General features: G+C 41.7%; 2 protein-coding genes across 4 annotated transcripts in view; one reads left to right on the top strand and one right to left on the bottom strand.

The window, feature by feature from the left end:
* Positions 1-9,126, bottom strand: part of SNX5 (sorting nexin 5) — a 229,078-nt gene extending 219,952 nt beyond the window's left edge. The window contains exon 1 of one of the 2 annotated variants that reach the window (XM_069234748.1): positions 9,011-9,126. The gene's annotated coding sequence lies outside the window, so the exon portion shown is untranslated. Of the gene's footprint in view, positions 1-8,991 lie in introns of both variants that reach the window. The other variant, XM_069234749.1, reaches the window with a different exon arrangement.
* Positions 9,127-9,176: 50 nt separating this feature from the next.
* Positions 9,177-14,993, top strand: part of MGME1 (mitochondrial genome maintenance exonuclease 1) — a 162,872-nt gene continuing 157,055 nt past the window's right edge. The window contains exons 1-2 of one of the 2 annotated variants that reach the window (XM_069234750.1): positions 9,177-9,312; positions 12,682-13,311. In XM_069234750.1, the coding sequence (XP_069090851.1) occupies positions 12,768-13,311 (544 nt within the window). In that variant the 5' untranslated portion in view covers positions 9,177-9,312; positions 12,682-12,767. Of the gene's footprint in view, positions 9,422-12,681; positions 13,312-14,993 lie in introns of both variants that reach the window. The other variant, XM_069234751.1, reaches the window with a different exon arrangement.

Raw genomic sequence — 14,993 nt, 5'->3', positions numbered from 1 at the left:
CCGATGAACACTGCACAGCTCCAGCTCACCCATTTGGTGACTGTTATAAAATGAAACTACAACCTTCAGTAGATTAAGGCATAACCCATTATAAATGGGGAATATGGAAAAGGGTAGAGAAAAAGACAGGCTAAGCTTTAAATCGATCTGCCACTTGCCCAAGGGTCCAGGCTGTCTTAAACTCTTAGGGGCTTCCCCTACTGGTTTAAGGGTGCTTCACTGTAGGTTTACAGTGAAAATGTGAACATGTATACTTAAAAATGTGCTTAGTAGATCCACTTTCGCGCTGTGGCTCCTCCACCCTTTCATTTAACAACAAACACTGTCCTCTCACAAGCACAGTTGCAACGTGCATATAAAAATACAGAACACTTAGGATAAGGAAAGAACGGGCAGAGAGATTTCACTTCATCTTTTTGCTGAACTGGGCACACCACATGTCAGAGCTCTCCAAGTGTGCTTTGCTCCCATAGGTTTGCAAAAAAAGCTGCTGCACCTGGCACAGGCTCAGAGTGGCGGTCCTGACTGATCCCGAAGTTCTTATGTCTCTGCCAAGCAGTACTAGCACAAACACACAAAAGTTGATGGGAGGAATGCTTGCAATTTGTCTAACCACTGACACTCACTCGGGTTAACAGTCCAGCCCATAGTTGTTTTGCCCACTCTGGCACCTCCGATTACACCCAGCCATATGCAAATCAGCCTTGGAACAGTCCAGCCCAAACTGCCAAACCAGGTCGCTCTGAACCGGAGCGCAAGCAACCTAAGAGCAGCTTTGCCCAGACTGGGGTTCATCAATAAGGAGCAGCTTGTCAGTAACAGGACAAACTCCAAGCATTCCTCCCCTCGCCTTTTGTGTGTTGATGTACCACCCTGGGCGACAAGAGTATGCCCAGATTCAAGTCCTGTGCTCATTGTAGCCCTCAAGCGCATTCAATAAAGGGGCAAGCCCAATACCCGTGGGAATGGTTCCTTCAGGAGCAACAATGTAGGAAACAATTGATCTGTGGCAAAAAGGAGGAAAGATATCACTTCCCCAATATTTTAAACAGAAAATAAGTTACATGATCAAAAATTTGATAGGAAAACAATTAGGCATATTAGCCACCAGAGAAAACATTGACATTTTAAAATTTTTGAATAATAATGGTTATACGTAAATAAAAAAGTTTAAAAAAAAAATAAAATACACATTCTGGAAACCGCAGAAAAATTATTTACACACAAATAAGTGTGTGTTTATTCATTCATTTTGCTCAATTGATCCTGGTGACAGCATGACCTTACTGGCAAATATCAAAACACTCACTATCTTATTTGGGTAGGATTGTAGGGTTGTAGCAGAGTTTCTTCGATTTGTATTATGAAGGTTGTGTACATGTGTAATCCATATGTTCATAAAGTAATCTCTTTAATAGGGTCTTGCCAATTCTCGAAGCACTTTTTGCTGACTCATATAAAAAAAAAAAAAAAAAAAAAAAAGTAACTTCTGCTCTCTTCCCTACGGCAAACTCCAGTCCCTCCTTCCATCTTAACGGCCCACTCTTTACAAACAACTTAGAGCACAACCATCATGACACGGATGGTAATGACTTCAACCTCATCCCTCAAGTCTTCATCTGACTAATCAGGACAAGCCCTGTTGGTGACCTGAAGTCTTGCGAAGCAATCTGCTCCTGTCCCTAGTTCAGAAACATAAGCAGCGGGCTTGCAAGCATTGTATGGCAGTTTTTGTTTTCCTGCAATTGTATATATATAGCACTTCATACCAATGAGTGTGCTCAAGCGCATTAGTAAGTGTTAGACATGGGATCTCTAGTGGCAGTGATTTGCACCCTGTCCAAGTAGGGACCCTCACTCTAATCAGGTTAAGGGAGCCACACAGCTAAGATAACCCCTGTTCAGCCCCTTGGTAGCTTAGCACAAGCAGTCAGGCTTATCTCAGACGCAATGTGTAAAGTATTTGCACACACACACACAGTAACAGTGAAAACACTACAAAAGTACTCCAAACCAGTTTAGTCACAGAGTCAATATTTAGGTGAATAAAACCAAGACCAAAACAACAAAAATACACAAGCAAAGATACAAATTTTTTAAGATTAAATCTCCATACAAACACTTAGAAACACAATAGCTCCAACTGGGGATAGCACAACGTTGTTGACTGAGTCATTCCCAACAGTCCGGTTCCACTCGTAAGGGAGTGTGGGTCGGTCATGGAGTCACCTGGACCCCAGGTACAGTACCTTTGGTAAACGATGAAACAAAGATGGTGCACGGAGTCGGGAGGTGAGGAGTCACTGGAGCTGGTGCGGCGCAGGTTCCTTACAGCTACCAAGGAGGTGAGGCATCAGTTTCTTACTGCGAGGCAGGGGAAGGGAGGCATTGGTTCCTTACAGTTGCAGGGGAAGTGATGCAGCGTCTGTGGCGATGCGTTGGTTCCTTACAGTTGCAGGGGAGGTGATGAGGCGTCTGTGGCTATTTGTCAATTCCATATAATCCGGCGGGGGTGTCGATGAATCCTGCAGGTCAAGATGCGAGGCATCGACTTTGCGGGGTCGCGATCACACCATGGGGCCACAGGTGGTGCAGCAAAGTGGTCACGGCCATTCCACTCAGCTGGGACCGCAGCTCCTGATGCAGGCAGGGCGAGAAGTCAGAAAGCTGTACCGGTTCTGAAGTCGCTCTGGAGTCGAGGCACTTGGTTTCACCAGAATTCACTCCCAAGGGCCCAGGAACTGGATTTGGCACCACTTGGTGGATCAGATCTCTCAGCAAGAGAGCCCAAGTGCTGACAGATGAAGTCTTTGATATGCCTGAGACTTCTAACAGGAGGCAAGCTCAGTTCAAGCCCTTTGAAAACCTTGGAAAGCATGGTTGTAGAAAGCAAAAAGTCTAGTCCTTTCACTTCCAGGACAGAAGCAGCAAGCCGCAGGCCAGCAAAGCAACAGGCAGTGTGGCAGTCCCTCCTATGGCATTTAGCTCTTCTTCCTGGCAAAATGTCCTCATACCAGAAGGGTTCTGAAGTTGTGGTCTCAGAGGTCCAATAATTATATTTATTTCTGCCTCTGAAGTACTTCAAAGCAAATTATTTGTAGTGCACAAGACCCTGCCTTTCCTTCCCTGGCACCAGACACACTCCAGAGGGGTGTAGACTGCTATGTGTAAGGACAGGGACAACCCTATTCAGGTGCAAGTGTCAGCTCTTTCCACTACTCTAGCCCAGGAGGACCCATCAGGATATTCTGGGCGCACCTCAGCTCCCTTTGTGTGACTGTCAAGAGAGAATTCAACTACAGCCAAACTGTCCTTCTGACCCAGACGTGTATTCCACAGCCCTGCAGAAGCACAGAATGCTTAAGCATGAAAATGCCCAGTTTCTAAAACTGGCATTGTTAAACTTACAATTTTAAAAAACAACTTCACAAAAAGACGTATTTTTCAGAGACTCCAACTCTCTACCCGCTCCAATGGTAAACTGTACTTAAAAGCTATTTCAAGGTAATCCCCATGTTAACCTATGGGGGAGATAAGCCTTGCAATAGTGAAAAACTAATTTAATAGTATTTCACTACCCGGATACGTAAAACACAGCAATGCATGTCCTACCTTTGAAATACAATGCACCCAGCTCATGGGGCTGCCTTGGGCATATCTTATGGGTGACTTACATGTAGTAAAAGGGAAGGTATGGGCCTGGCAAGTGGGTGCACTTGCCAGGTCAAAATGGCAGTAAAAGCTGCCCACACAGACACTGCAGAGGCAGGTCCGAGTACATGGCTACTCATGTGGGTAGCACAATCAGTGCTGCAGCCCAGTGGCAGCATTTGATTTACGAGCCCTGGGCACACCTAGTGCACTTGGACTATGGACTTACTGGCAAACCAAAATATGCAAAGCTTGGGAAAACCAATTACCAACAGTATTTTAGACAGAGAGCACTTCCACTTTAGCACTGGTCAGCAGTGGTAAAGTGCCCAGAGTTCTAAAGCTCACAAAAAATATAGGAGAAAGAGGACAAAAAGTTTGGACATGACCCCACAAAAAGGACCAGGTCCAACAGTAGGCAGGTAGCATGGTAATATGTGGGAGAGGGTGATACTGTAAGATTTGTGAAAAATCAGAGATTATATAAGAAAAAGTTTGGTGCTGTGCGCAAGTGTCCAGTGTGGTGCTTTGTAATAATTTAGTTATCTGAATTTGGGATGTTATGTAGTAGATTGTTCACTGTGTTGTGAATGTGCTGGGGTGGAATGTTCATATGGGAAACAGCACTTTGAGGTGGCTGATGAGTGGGCAGAACCTGTCCAAACAACTTCATTTATCATGCTGTCCGAAGCCTCCTGGTTTGTCCATATACCATTTGGACCCGCATCTGCATGTTTCCAAAAAGTGATGATGAAAGTATTGGACGGGATTAATCAGATTAAGAATTTTCAGAACAATATACTGGTGTGTGGTAAAGATGTGGAAGATTGTGATAGGAAACTGTTTGGGGTGCTTGGAAGATTACATGAATATGGTTTATCTGTATTTAAAAAAAAATAAATAAATAAAAAATGCATGTTTAGAATGACATCAGTGTCTTACCTGGGACATATACCATTTCCAGTCATGGGATCAGTCCCAAACCTGAATTAGCCAAGTCCATAATTGATAACCCGGAAGCTTCAGGCAAAGACGAGGTATGTTCCTTACCAGACTTAAGTAAGTATTATCACAAATTTATCAGTTTTGAGAGTGTGGTCCAGGCAATAAGGTTGCTGTTAATGAAATGGGAGAGATTTCTGTGGTCGAGTGAATGTAAAAAGGCTTTTGAAACGGTCAAAAGGAGCATTAGTGAATTACACACATGTTGGCAGTTTGATGTAGAAAAAGAAATTTAACTACCGATGACAGTCTGAAAGGTCTGGGTGTGGTACTGTTTAAAATAGTGGATGGGAACGAGAGAGTGGCTGCTTTTGCCTCCAAATCCCTAAGGGTGCAGAAGAGAACTATTCAGTTATCGAAAGGGAAGCGCTGCGTGTACGTGGAGAATTTTGCAATTTAAATTGTATTTGTCTGGGTTAACTTTTGTTATGAGGTCAGATCACAGACCTTTGGTGATGTTGTTCACTTATAAAGGCAGCGAGAAAGCTGTGCCTTTTATCAGTAGAGGGATAGAAGGTGTGAGAGACTAATTTTCATGCCGAGTACTTCAGGGTCTCGCAACAAGACAAAAAACAGCTTATCACGATTACTGGTGCTGAAGAAAAATTGTGTAATGCTATATGCATTTAACCACAGACTCCGTGTTTGACCATCGACTCCATTTTGTGCAAGTGATTTCATCTTGGGCCCTGCTACAGTTGCAGCGCAGATGTCCTTTCACACAGAATTTGTTTTTCTCTTCTCATACCGTGCTGGAACATACTATGGGGGATGCAGACCAGATACAAGTGCACAAGGCTGAGAATGTTTTCATTAGAGGAAGGTACGGTTCTGCCTCAGAAATAAGCATGGGGAGTATGGCCAACTCTCTTGCATGCTTTTAACGCAGACAAAGTACAGTCAATGTTTAATTTCATAACAGAGGGGAGAGGGTTTCTAGAAATCGCTACATGAGCTTGTTTTAAAGTATAAAAGACAAAGAGACTTGGCACCTAGAGAGGAACTTCCCTGTGGCGCGGACGCACTGCCCAGGATCTCTTTGATCCCAATTTGGGAGCCTCCTGCCTTGGCTGATCCCAGGTTCCCTTAAGTCTGCCTGGCGAGGATGATGAAAAAAAAAAAAAAAAACATTGTTGATGCATTTTTTATTATTTAACATACATATATAATAATTACATTTTTACTGTTGATGCATGCCACCTTTCTGTCTGTGACTGCTTAACTGCTGTGATTATTCTTGTACAGACACACACTTTTACTTCCTTTGAGTTTTATGCTTATTTTTATATATTCATGAGCCTTCTATTTGATATCTGGGAAGTGCCTTAATAAATTCATTACTCAGACTAAGAGTGCTGCATTCTTTGGCATAATTTCTTCTTAGACTGAGCCAGAGCAGTACAGTTGGGAATCGTGAAGGGGACCATAAGGTGTGGGTACAGGAATCAGCTTTGACCAGAGTGGAGCAAAGCAACAAAGGAGGAGGAGGCCACGATTTTGGAGAGAAAGTATGTGGTAAAAGGGTGGTCAGAGAAAAGGAATCTTGTGGCGTGTGTGGAACGATACTGGACAGTGTGTGATGAACTGTCAATTGTTGAGGGTTCCTTATGTAGAGGCAAGAGAGTGGTGTTGCCTGAAGGGTTGTGGGATAAGGTTGTTAACTTGGCATATGAAGGTGATTTGGGCAGGAACAGGACCAAGGCCCAAGTGAGGGTGTGCTGATGGTGGTTTCAGATGAATCATATGATGGAGACAGTGGTTAAGGAGTCTGTTCAGTGTGCATGCTGTGACAAGAGAAAGGCAAGACTAGGACGGTCCCCCTGTCACCAGTGGAATTGCCCAAGAAGCCTTTGAGCAGGTGAGTGTGGACATTGTGAGACCTTTTACTTAGTTATCCCTGGCTGGGAGATTTGTAAATAATATTGGACAACACTTCTAAGTGGGTTTCTGCTGAGTGTGTCTAAGATGTCAAAACTAAAGCAGGGACTGAGTTTCTGAGAGATGAATTTGGTAAGGGGGTGTGCCTGAATATATAGTAACCGATAATGGTGTACCGTTCATTTCTTCTCAGATGATGGAATTTTTTTACAATCATGGGAGTTAGACACTGTAGGACTGCACTTTACTTTCTCCAGGCAAATGATAGAGAGTATGAACAGGTTAAAGCAGTAGTTCCCAACCTTTTGACTTCTGTGGACCCCCATTTTATCATTACTGGAACCCGGGGACCCCCACTGAATCATAAATTGGAATCCAGGGACCCCCCAATGAGTCATTACTTAAAACTGGGGACCTAATCTGTCAAGTTTATTTAATTTGCTAAGCAGTTGCGTACCCCCTGAGGAGGCTTTGCGGACCCCCAGGGGTCCCCAGTCCACAGGTTGGGAACCACTGGGTAAAAGCATCTAGTTCCAAGCAGTGTGTGGTGTCTGGTAACCACAAGCAAAGGAGAAACAAATCCATATGGTTTGAATTGTGGCTTTGGTCCTTGAATCACCAAGGGGCAGCTCAAGTCTTTACAAACTATTTGGTAGAAGCAATAGCAGCTACAATGTGTGAAGGATTTATAGAATTCATCTAACAATAAATAACTACCAATTAGAAAAGGATGGCAAATGCTGGAGGGGGAAGGAAAACGAGTAATTTGTCTGAAAAATATGACGTATGTCTTGGTAGTCAACTTATGTTTGATGGTTAAAAATTAGAAAGAACTAGGAAGATCAGGAGAGAAAAACACATGGAACGATCATTAAAGTATGATTTACAGTACGTAAAAGCCAACAAATATTTGGTGTTTTACGGAATAAGAGTGAAGTAGGAGCAGCAGACTACATATTACAGGTGCCTAGTCCAAACCAGAGGCACTAATTACTTTTTCATTTAGGTCTCCAGCTTTATTTTTCGTGATTAAAGAATGCTTAAGATGTATTTTTGTTTAAAAGACCCCTTATAAATTAGCATGCATTTTGACAGGTTAATTTTAAATTCCTACTGAAAGATGACGGCTTGCACGTAGTACCTATTATGATTTCTTGCTTACACAAGAGTTGGATAATGGGGCGCCTGCAATTACATTGTTTCAAAATGAAATAAGGCGGAAGTGTTGATTGTTAAAAAAATATATATAAAAAAAAAATGCAAATTGTCATCTTACCGTAATGAACGGTAGCTTTAAGACATTTGGTATAGTTGTTTTCGACATGATTGTTTTACTGTAAGTAATTGAGGGGTTGTAATGTTTCTCCTGTTTATGTGGATAACCTCTGAATAAACGTTAATACCTACTTTAAAAATGTTCTTGCTCGCTTAGTCACTCTCGCCGTACTATCCTTCCTGGTCTCTCTTACCAACATCATATACAGCTAATAAGTTACGTTCAGCATAGGTCCTGCACAGCATTACTTACTCTACCTTTTGGGATGCACGTTATTCACAAAAAAGTCTTGATTGCAAAAAAATCATGGTTCATCGCCACTCAAAATTAAAATACATAAAGCTATTTTGAAACGTCAAAATTTCGTAAAAATACTATTATAGCTTACATGCTTTTCCACCCCGTCTGAGTACAGGTTAATGGGAATCACTGAAACGGAACACCATTTTAAGCAAACGGGCGCTTAAAATATCATTGAGCTTTCTCCTGAACAACACAAAATGAAATTTGTTGGCACATAAAAAGGATGTGATGGAACAGGGCTGTATAATTTTTCACTATGCCACAACTTAAAAATGACGTTCCGCTTTCAAAATTGCACAGACAAGATAGATTAATATGTGCCCTTTAACACAGCAGGCAAACTCTTGCACATCATCACCACCAAAGCCCCTCCAGGTGTATTGGTTCTATATACAATACCAACCCACTACCTATTCTCCCAAATAATCAGTGCAAAACCAGGCCACGAGTCAGTCACAACATATGAAGTTGTAATGTAGCTGCATGGTGCAAATCCAACTGGTGGCTCATTACAAATAGAATTTCCAGCAGCATTAAATGCTAAACATTCCCTGAGCTGCCGCCCATACCCAGCAGGGGCCTAATGTCACTCACGAACGCATTCAGATCACGAAAATGGTGGTACGCACCCCAAGCTGCTGACTACATGTCATGCCGTGGTATATTGCCTGTCCAACCCGGCCGTAAATCGATCAGCGCAACTAGTAGACAAGCGACAGACCTTCTCTCTCTAATCCAAGTCAGCCCTATTCCGAAAACCCACGCTGACACTTCCCCGCCATCTCGCTCCTTCCCAGTCAACCACCCGGAATAGCAGATGACAGCAGAAGGGCCTGTCCAAAATAAGAATGGCTGTCACCACTAGACTCAAATTAACTAACCATCCGTTCTGCGACTCACCCAGCAGCCAAAATAAGCCTCGCGCAAACTGCAAGAAACCTCCGACTGACAGAGAAGTGCTTAGGGTGGTGTTTATACACCGTAGAGGCACGTGCACGTCGGGATTCTGTACAGCACACTGTGATTGGCTGCGGTGATGACGATGCGCCAATCCCATTGTATTTTACACGTTACGAACCCCTCACTCTCCTGGACATTTTTTTAAATATATTCAGCCGTAAGATTGGTTGTCGCATGACCGGGAAGTGCAGAAAGGACATCCTTAAACTAATCCGTAATGGGCAATGCACACTAATTTACGGGTAGGTGCGTTTTTTAATGCTTTTATTGGGCGCTGTGTGTTTTATTGTAAGGAGTGAGAAGCATATTCTGAGCCTTCGACTCTGACACAGAATTCACAGGACTGCCCGAGTAAGTAAACAACACCTGTAATTTTCCCTTTAGCAACAATAACTTTTTCCTCGAAACTTTCATTTTCTATGTTTCAAAGGACCGAGAATCTGGCGCAAACCAAAATAGGTACGTTTAGTTCCCACTGTGAAAGTATTAGAAATCAGATAGACTTTGTGGAAAGATTGTCTGACTGCGCAATTGACACACATATTGTAGTTGTATTTATATAGCGCTTACAACTCCTGGTGAGGCCTCAAGCGCTTTTCTGCTAGTAGCACGCTACTCTGGAACCCAAAACGATTAGTGGTGGATTAATATAGGGACAGATGAGTACAGTACTAGTATAGCGAAGTGTGAGTTAATTTGAGGAAGGGTATGTGAGTTTGTTAGTTGGGTTGAATAGAATGATGGAGGGATAGAGAAGGGAAGAATCCAGAAGTGTTAATTGGGAGATCATGTTAGTAAGATGGGGTTTGAAATGAGTAAAGGAAAGATGGAGGAGCGAAAAAGTCTGTGGAAAGGGATTAGGGAGATCATAGTAGTAAAGTAGGGTTTGGGATGAGTCAGAGGAGACATATATGAGGGAGAATTTAGTATCATTGATTGGGACATCATAGTAGTAAACTGAGGATTGGGGTGAGCCAGGAGGGATAGAGGGAAGATTCTAGGAAGGGTTATTTTGGAGGTCATAGTAATAGAATGGGTTTGGAATGAGTCAGATAGAGGATACATTGATTGAGGTATAGGTTGATGGTAAGACAGAGTAAAGCTTTTGAGAGAGTATTTTTTTCTCATGGACGGTAGGAATAACGTAATAAATATATAGATACATGATTACATAGTAAGGGAATATATGTGTAAGGAATTTAATATATTGAGATTTAAAGTTGTATCATATAAACCCAGACTTTCAAGAGTTGCAGTGTTTGAAGTTACTCTATTTGGGTACTTTTATAACATTATTTTATCTTTCCTCAATATTTCAGTAGTAAAATGCTTCTATAAAATAGTTAAGATAATATGACAAAAATGTGCTCTTGTTGAAATAACTAATACATTGGAAGCAGGGCTTTAAGCGGGATGACAAAACGGGGGATTCTCAAAGGGGAGAGGCTGATATCATTTTGGACTTGGCTTAAAAACACTTAAGCTAAAAACCTGTGTTTAACATATTGTGCTGCCTCACTGGTATTTTGCTGTTTCTTTCTGTCATTACATTCAGATGTATAATACAACAAGTAACATTACACCTACAAGAAACCGGGACTAATGGTTTTGTCAATGTTTGTTAGCTGCATAGCATAATTAAGCTACAACAATGGCTTCATAATATATAATATTGAAAATGTTTCAGTTTTGAAATGATGAGACTGTGAAAAAAACGATAACAAGTCTTTTTGAAGTTACATCAAAGGCAGTGAAGGGTGGTACTGCTGCAGAGTTAAGATATTTTTTCACCCTGAGGGTGAAGGCAAAAATGAAGAGCCCAAAAAGGACCCGTCTCAGCACCTGCATAATAGAACTGCCAGTGCTCAGCACCGGATGGACCCATGCCACTTAAAGCCCTGACTGGATGTTTCTCGTCAAGCAGAGCACAAACTTAGTCCACTGATTATGTCAAATAACCACTTCTTACTGCCTTTGGGAAAGCATTCATTGAAAACCTCTATCCAATTGCAGCCTGAAATACAGTTGTATGTTATTTTTTACTCAGACGTCCGATGCCACTGTCTTCGTGGAGTACTAAAGGAATTTAAGAGCAAGTCAATTCGTGCCAGTAACTCTGGTTCAATTATCTAATATGTTCTGGGACCCAGAGGAAGGCAATTAAAAAAATTCAAAAAGTTTAAAGTCAATATTTAAAAAGAAATAGGTTATAGTATTATTTGTAGCGCTTGTATAGTGCCTCATGCTCCTAGCATGGTCCTGAAGCGTTGTCATAGGCTAACCAGTTGAGACGCAGCACAGCTGTTTGTATGGAAGGAGAGTATATGTTCCATTATGGCCTATGTGGGCGGGAGTCCGTGTCTTGAATGAAGGCCGAAGAAATGCTCCAATCATCTTACTGCAGACATTTACCGCTTATATCCGTGTCACTGAGTCAGAAGGGTGTGAGGTATGTATAACAATTGATATTATATTTGAATAAGGCATTCTAATTTAAAAAACTCTAACTTGCAACATAATACAATTTGAAAACGTGTGCATTTATTCTTAATTTGAGCTAGTGAGAGTAGCATAAGTCAACCCAGCAAGGTTTTATCTGGCAAAGCCCTTGTGGACAGCGTGTGTACCTGCAGGACCTAAAATACGTTATAATAGGGCATGTAGGAAGACACCTGCTTTTCCGGTGTCACCTAAGATGACAGTATCTCATGCAAGACCTTTTGTTTTCGAACAGTGGGCTTAAAGATCGTCCATTGCTTACCATTGGTTGGCTTCTTTATCATTATCATTTTCATTTGCCTGCCTCTTAATGGTCAGTTGTGGTAGGCTTCCTTCATCTTTGTGTGTTTGTCCCTCCCCTGGAGCATGGATGTATTAATTGTGTCCTTCATCTGCTTTTTAGGCGCTACTTTTTTGTGCTTAAGCATTCTACTAGAGAGCATGTCTTCCTTGCTTACGTTTCCCCCATGTGTTTTTCCCTCCCACTGACCCTCTGTTGCTCATCCACTTACCCCCAGCATCTCCCTCCCACCATCCATTGTCCTTGTGTTTGCTACCAGCTCCTCCCCCCCCATTGTCCATCTGCTTCATACCACTGACTGCGTCATAGCCCTTTTGTTCCCCACACTGTTATCTGTATTGATGTCCCACCGCCCTCCTTGTTGCCTCCCGCTCACAAAAAAAAGCATAATGACATGGACTCTGCTGGCCGCCTCAAGGCGCTTTTTACCCCTCACCTTGGATTGTCTGTGTTACCCCGCGTGCCCTCCCTTCCGGCCCGCTTTCTCTCCAGTAGTAAAAAAAAGCACTATAACATGGCCAGCGCTGGCTGCGTCATAGCACTTTATGTTTTTCAGTTCCAGCCATGCTGGTGTACAACCTAAAAAACATTGACAAAGCTCATACCTCTCGCAAGTGAAATCTGTTGTCTTGCCAGTGCTTGTTTGTACGGTAATTAGACTTGGATGCTACTTTTTCTTATTACTGATATGTTGTGTTTCTGTGACACAATAAACTCTGCAGTAGACTGTGTAAACAAGACTGTGCTTTAATCGTTGTTGACTATTAAAACGCAGACATTTCATTAATATGTTGCCTTTTGTTCTTCCTAGGCATCGTAAGACACACGTCTAGTGTATGCATCAGATGACATCAAATCAAACTCTATGCCACTGCGCTTATAAGTGCTGCTTCTAAAATGAATTCATTGCAGCTTTTAAAAAGTAAATATGGAAGTTTGCAAGTACTGATAAACCATCTTTCACACAAAGAGAAACCACCTCTTATGACCTTACATACCTCCTGCTGCTTGCTGAGCGGGAAAAAGAAAAATAATGGCTATGAAACTGTTAAACCAGAAAAATATGCAGATTTGTTGCGATCTGTCACGTCTTCCAAAGTCAGCTCACAGACGCCAGAGGCCTTGTATGAGGAGGACACATTTTTATTTGGCAAGGTGCTCAAATCAAAGCCACAGGTCACTGATATAGACACCAGAACCCCGCAGAACTGGATTCCATTGACAAACCCAGACAAGCGAATCATGTCAACTGAGAAAAGTGACCCAAGGATCCCCCTGAAAATCGGTTTACCCACCAGGAGTCAGTTGTCTGCCAAGATCCCCAGTGTGACTAGAGTTCTTCAGAAGACCATGCCAATGGAGCAGGCATTTTATTTGGAGCGATGGAAACAGAAAATGATAATGGAACTAGGAGAGGAAGGTTTTATAGAGTACACTGCTGGTAAGACGTCTGCTACAGAACTTCAGCCTAATGATAGCACTATTTGCAGCCAAGGAGCAGGGGGCCATATATGCATGCAAATTAATGTGACTTCTTTGTGGCTATATATACATACAAAATATTGTGGTAATATCAAACGTTCTAAAGAATAAGAATAGTTGAACGTGCACACTGATCTACTGTTAAAAAAATTTGAATTCTTGTTCTAGTTAAAAGCTTGCTATTTATTACCGTTACTGAGAAGAGGAGACTTCTTGACCCACTTGGGTAATGGACCTTCCAGACACTCAACAATGACAATGTCTGGTATGTTAGACTGTGTGCATATGCCAATAAACTATGTAATTATATGAATTTATTTTGTACCCATCTGTGTATGGTCTCCTGTATTTTAGATGTAGCCAAGCAACTGTACTGTAATATCTGAAAGGTGCTTTGAGAAACTAAGCAATTTAATCAGGGCTCATAAAAATGTTACTAGACCTGCAGGTTTAAATAATCTACTCGACCTAACTTTAATGTACTTGACCCATAAACGGGTCTCAAATTTTGTGGTCCTAGGCAAATAGTTTACAGAGTCACCTTTTTCTTCATTCTCAGATATGATTGCACCTTCAAATATGTAAGCTCAGCATTTCTGCAGTACAAAAAAACCCTCCTTTGTTTGATTAAGTAGACTACAGTTTGCTGCATGCATCACAAGAATCTAGCCCACATACATAACTTAGGACTTTTTAGTTTACTAACAACATTGCCATCAGGACAGGAGTGTTTCTCAGTTTGTTTAAACACTCAATTTTAATAAATATATTACTAAACCTTGATGTGGTAACATATTGTCATCTACACACAGTAACTTTCCAAGAAATGTCTAAAAACTCTCCACTGACTTCCAGCCTTACTGATAAAACTATATAGTGTATTAATCCTTGGAAATTGGGTTTCAGAACACATATCCTTTGCACATAAACACATAAAGTAGTCTGATTTGTTTTCATCCTACTAAAGTATTTTTTTCATCACACAGACATATGAAAAAGGGCTTTCACAACTAATCAAATATATTTTGAAATGCACAATTGACTTAGTCATTTAAATGTTGTGTGTTAGGAAAAACCTGACACCCTATATCATTTTAGATTCTAAGCAGCAGGTAACACAGTTCACCTTGCAAAGTCCTGGAACTCTGCAGTCAGAAGGAAAATTAATTGGAAGAAAAACTGACTTTTGACCTTTCTCTGTGAACACAGAGCAAATGTGACATAAGAACAAGATTGGAAGGCATCTTTTATTGCCCCTCCACTTTTCAACTGGACAGAACACCTGTTCAGTGTCAACTCGCCAGAATGGTCGAGTAAGTATTAAAAATAACTTGACCTGATCAAATAAGACTCGCCAGCCAATGCAAGTGGTCGAGTGGATTTTTCAAGCCCTGTTAATGTATAATTTCAAAGAAATCATAACAAAGTAAAACAAGATTGTTGGAATATAACAGTCCTCCGCATGGTAATGGGCATGAATCCCTGCCCTGCGTGCCCCAACTGTACTAATGTATGGATCCCTAAAGCTGATTTTGTTGGCATAGGCAAGCATGAATCATCCGTGTGTGTTGACATAGGTCTTTCTCATGGATTGCGGTCTTGTTGGACCGGGAAGGGCATCCAGTGCTCCACTCGCATTGT

The sequence above is a fragment of the Pleurodeles waltl genome, chromosome 5, assembly GCF_031143425.1.
Source record: "Pleurodeles waltl isolate 20211129_DDA chromosome 5, aPleWal1.hap1.20221129, whole genome shotgun sequence".
In the NCBI taxonomy this organism is placed as follows: Eukaryota; Metazoa; Chordata; class Amphibia; order Caudata; family Salamandridae; genus Pleurodeles; species Pleurodeles waltl.
This window is presented reverse-complemented; position numbering and strand designations above follow the sequence as displayed.